The following is a 4,684-nucleotide window of genomic DNA, read 5'->3' on the forward strand; positions in this document are numbered from 1 at the left end:
TGACACCTACCCATAGCCCATGAAGACACCCATCCCCATTGCCCAACCATGACACCTACCCATTGCCCATGATGACACCCATCCCCATTGGCCAACCATGACACCTACCCATTGCCCATGAAGACACCCATCCCCATTGGCCAACCATGACACCTACCCATTGCCCATGAAGACACCCATCCCCATTGGCCAACCATGACACCTACCCATTGCCCATGATGACACCCATCCCCATTGGCCAACCATGACACCTACCCATTGCCCATGAAGACACCCATCCCCATTGGCCAACCATGACACCTACCCATTGCCCATGATGACACCCATCCCCATTGCCCAACCATGACACCTACCCATTGCCCAACCATGACACCCATCCCCATTGCCCAACCATGACACCTACCCATTGCCCATGATGACACCCATCCCCATTGCCCAACCATGACACCTACCCATTGCCCATGATGACACCCATCCCCATTGCCCAACCATGACACCTACCCATTGCCCAACCATGACACCTACCCATTGCCCATGATGACACCCATCCCTGTTGCCCAACGGCGCCGATGACCACCCGCGGCCCAACCCCATCGCCCAACCACGCGGCCTCGTGGCTGCGGATTGGCCACCGGCCCGCCCCCCGCGTGGGCCAATCGGCGGCCTACATCTTGCGGAGCCTGCCCTCCAGCGCCTCCAGCTGCGCCATGACCTCCCTGGGCAGGTGCTTCCCGAAGTGCTCCCCATAGAAGGCCCTGAGCTCGCGGCACTCCCGCTCCCAGAAGGGCCGATCCATGGGGAAGAGGTCCCGGTGCCGCAGCCCCCGCAGCCCCCCCAGCTCCAGGGCCCCCTCCTCCGGGATCAACCCGATGGGGGTGGCCACGGCGCCGGCCTCGCCGCCGACGCGGGCGCAGATCCAGGCCAGCACGCGGGCGTTGTGCCCGAAGCCCGGCCACACGAAGGCTCCCGATTGGTCGCGCAGGAACCAATTGACGTGGAAGATGCGGGGCGGGCGGGCGCCGGCGCGGGCCCCGACGTCCAACCAGTGCTGGAGGTGCTGCCCCGCGTTGTAGCCGAAGAAAGGGCGCATGGCCAAGGGGTCGTGGAGCAGCTGCCGGCCTGTGGGGCAAGGAGGGGGGGGGCGGCATACGGGGGGTTATGGGGCACTTATGGGGCAGTGGGAGGGGGTGATGGGGCACTGACAGGCAAGGGGAGGGGGTGATGGGGTGATAGGGGGTGGCTATGGGGCACTTACGGAGCAACGGGATGGGGCTATGGGGTGATGGGAGGTGGTTATGGGGCACTGGGAGGCGGTTATGGGGTTAGATGGTGATGGGGGTGATTATGGGGTGCTAGGACCTGGTTATGGGTCACAGGCCCTGGTTATGAGTCCCAAGCCCCAGTTAAGCGTCCCAAGGCCCTGGTTATGGGGCAGAGGCCCCGGTTATGGGTCCCAGGCCCCGGTTATGGGTCCCTACCCTTGTGCTCAGCGGCAGCAGTGGCCTCGCTCCGCATGGCGCTGCCCAGGAAGACACCGTGCTCCCAGCTGAAGGCCTCGAACACCAATGGGACGCCTGGAAACAGGGGCCCATTGTGACGTCAGAGCCACGCTGTAACCCTATTGGCTGACGGGGGGGGTGAAGAGGGCGGAGCCTCACCCTCGGGGCGCCGCCCCCCGAAGATGATGGCGTCAATGGGGACGCCCTCGGGGTCCTCCCAGGCCGGGTCCAGGCTGGGGCAGTTGGAGGCCGGGGCACAGAAGCGGGCGTTGGGGTGGGCGCAGGGCTCGGGGTCACCTGGGGGGAGAACAGACCAATCAAAGAGCAGGGATGGAGGGGATGGACCAATCAAAGAGCAGGGATGGAGGGGATGGACCAATCAGAGAGCGGGGATGGAGGGGATGGACCAATCAGAGAGCGGGGATGGAGGGGACGGACCATTCAGAGAGCAGGGATGGGGGGCATGGATTAATCAGAGAGCGGGGATGGAGGGAATGGACCAATCAGAGAGTGCTGATGGGGGTAAAGCACCAATCAGAGAGCGGCGATGGGGGGATGGACAAATCACAGAGCGGGATGAAAGGAAGGGACCAATCAGAGAGCAGCCGCATTCCCGTGGGTTTCAATGGGTTGGGTGGGGGGGCGGAGCCTCACCGGGCTTCCAGGATTGGCCGCGCCAGGAGGTGAGGGTGACGTCGGGCGGCAGGGATTGGCCGATGCCCTCCCAATAGACGTCGCCGGTGCTGGTGAGCCCCACGTTGGTGAAGATGGTGTCGCGGCGGATGGTGGCCATGGCCACCGGGTTGGTGGCCTCCGACGTGCCCGGGGCCACCCCGAAGAAGCCGCACTCGGGGTTGATGGCGCGGAGGCGGCCTGGGGGGCAATGGGGGTAAATGGGGGGCAATGGGGTTAAATGGGAATCAATGGGGTCAATGGGGATCAATACGTATCAATGGGGTCATCAGGAATCAATGGGGTCAATGGGAATGAATGGGGTTCAATGGGAATCAATGGGGTTCAATGGGGTCATCAGGAATCAGTGGGGTCAATGGGAATGAATGGGGTTCAATGGGAATCACTGGCATTCAATGGGGTCAATAAGAATCAATGGGAATCAATGGGGTCAATGGGGTTCAATGGGAATAATTGGGGTTCAATGGGGTCAATAAGAATCAATGGGAATCAATGGGGTCAATGGGATTCAATGGGTATCATTGGGGTTCAATGGGGTCAATAAGAATCAATGGGAATCAATGGGGTTCAATGGGAATAATTGGGGTTCAATGGGGTCAATAAGAATCAATGGGAATCAATGGGGTCAATGGGGTTCAATGGGAATCATTGGGGTTCAATGGGGTCAATAAGAATCAATGGGGTCAATGGGGTTCAATGGGAATCATTGGGGTTCAATGGGGTCAATAAGAATCAATGGGAATCAATGGGGTCAATGGGGTTCAATGGGAATCACAGGGGTTCAGTGGGATCAATAAGAATCAATGGGAATCAATGGGGTTCAATGGGAGTCAATGGGGTTCAATGGGAGTCAACGGGAATCAATGGGGTCAATGGGTATCAATAGGAATCAATGGGGTGAATGGCTATCAATGGGGTTCAATGGGGTCCTTGGGAATGAATGGGAATCAATGGGGTTCAATGGGACTCAATGGGGTTCAACGGGAATCAATGGGGCCAACAGCTCTGTGACCCCCACTACCCAACGACACCCATCACTGACGATGCAACCCCATAGCCATTGACGCCCAACGCCCACAGCCCTATGGGCCGCCCCACAGGCGCTGAGCCCCACACGTGTGGGTCGGGCCCCACCTTGGTGGTCGAAGCGCATCCAGGCGATGTCATCGCCCACGCAGGTCACGTGATAGCCGGGCAGGGCCGCCCGCATCATGGCCAGGTTGGTTTTGCCGCAGGCACTGGGGAAGGCGCCCGCCAGGTACCGCTTGCGGCCCCGGGGGTCCTCAAACCCCACGATCTATGGGGGGGGGACGACACAAAAATGGGGGAAAACAGGTCAAAAATGGGCAAAAGGGAACGGAAATCACCCCAAAACCTGTCAAAATCCATCCAAAATCACCCCAGTGTAAACCCATTACACCCCAGTATAAACCCATTATAGCTTCTTATAATCCCAGAACACTCCCTTATAATCCATTAAAACCCCATTACATCCCATTACAACCCATTATAACCTCATTAAACCGCATTATAACTTATTATAATCCATTATAATCCATTAAGACACTATTAAACCCCATTCTAACCTCATTAAAACCCCATTAAACCCCATTAAAACCCCATTATCCCCATGACACCCAAATATCCCCCATTAAACCCCATTATAACTCCATTACACCCCATTAAACCCCATTATAACCCCATTACACCCCATTATAACCCCATCATCCCCCACTATAGCCCCATTACACCCCATTATCCCCCATAACCCCATTACACCCCCTTACACCCCCTTACACCCCATTATAACCCCCTTACACCCCATTACACCCCGTTATAACCCCATTACACCCCGTTATAACCCCCTTACACCCCGTTATAACCCCCTTACACCCCGTTACACCCCGTTATAACCCCATTACACCCCGTTATAACCCCCTTACACCCCGTTATAACCCCCTCCACCGCGCCTGCACCGGGCAAAAATAAGTTAGAAATGGGGAAAAATGGCGTAGAAATGGGTTAGAAATAGGAGAGAAATGAGGAAAAATGGGTTGAAATGGGGATAACACGGGTTAAAATGGGAAATGGGGAAAGATGAGTGAGAAATGGGTTAGCAACGAGGGAAATTGGAAAAAAGGGGTTAGGAATGGGGAAATGGGTTAGAAATGGGGAAACCCATTTTCAGGGTGTTTTGGGGTAACACCATTTTCAGGGCATTTTTGGGGTCAAGAAGCCTGTTTTCGGGTCAATAAGCCTGCTTTGTGTGTGTTTTCGGGGTCAATAACACCATTTTCAGGGTGGTTTTGGGCCAACAAGCCTGCTTTGTGTGTGTTTTCGGGGTCAATAACACCATTTTCAGGGTGGTTTTGGGCCAACAAGCCTGCTTTGGGTGTGTTTTTGGGGTCAATAACACCATTTTCAGGGTGGTTTTGGGCCAACAAGCCTGCTTTGGGTGTGTTTTTGTTTTTGGGTCAATAACACCATTTTCA

The 4,684-nt window shown here is 56.3% G+C and overlaps 1 protein-coding gene across 1 annotated transcript; it reads right to left on the bottom strand.

Annotated features, from left to right (window-relative positions):
* Positions 1 to 664: 664 nt before the first annotated feature.
* LOC130605670 (phosphoenolpyruvate carboxykinase [GTP], mitochondrial-like) lies at positions 665 to 3,489 on the bottom strand (the record flags this gene model as incomplete). Its single annotated transcript, XM_057421355.1, has 5 exons — positions 665 to 1,119; positions 1,479 to 1,574; positions 1,659 to 1,796; positions 2,154 to 2,372; positions 3,327 to 3,489. Coding segments are annotated over 5 exons (1,071 nt in total), but the record flags the coding sequence as incomplete, so codon positions are not given.
* Between the last annotated feature and the right edge of the window lie 1,195 nt (positions 3,490 to 4,684).

Source organism: Pezoporus wallicus, unplaced genomic scaffold (assembly GCF_028554395.1).
Source record: "Pezoporus wallicus isolate ANWC-B61680 ecotype Strahan unplaced genomic scaffold, APGP_CSIRO_Pwel_v1 contig_8137, whole genome shotgun sequence".
Taxonomy (NCBI): domain Eukaryota; kingdom Metazoa; phylum Chordata; class Aves; order Psittaciformes; family Psittacidae; genus Pezoporus; species Pezoporus wallicus.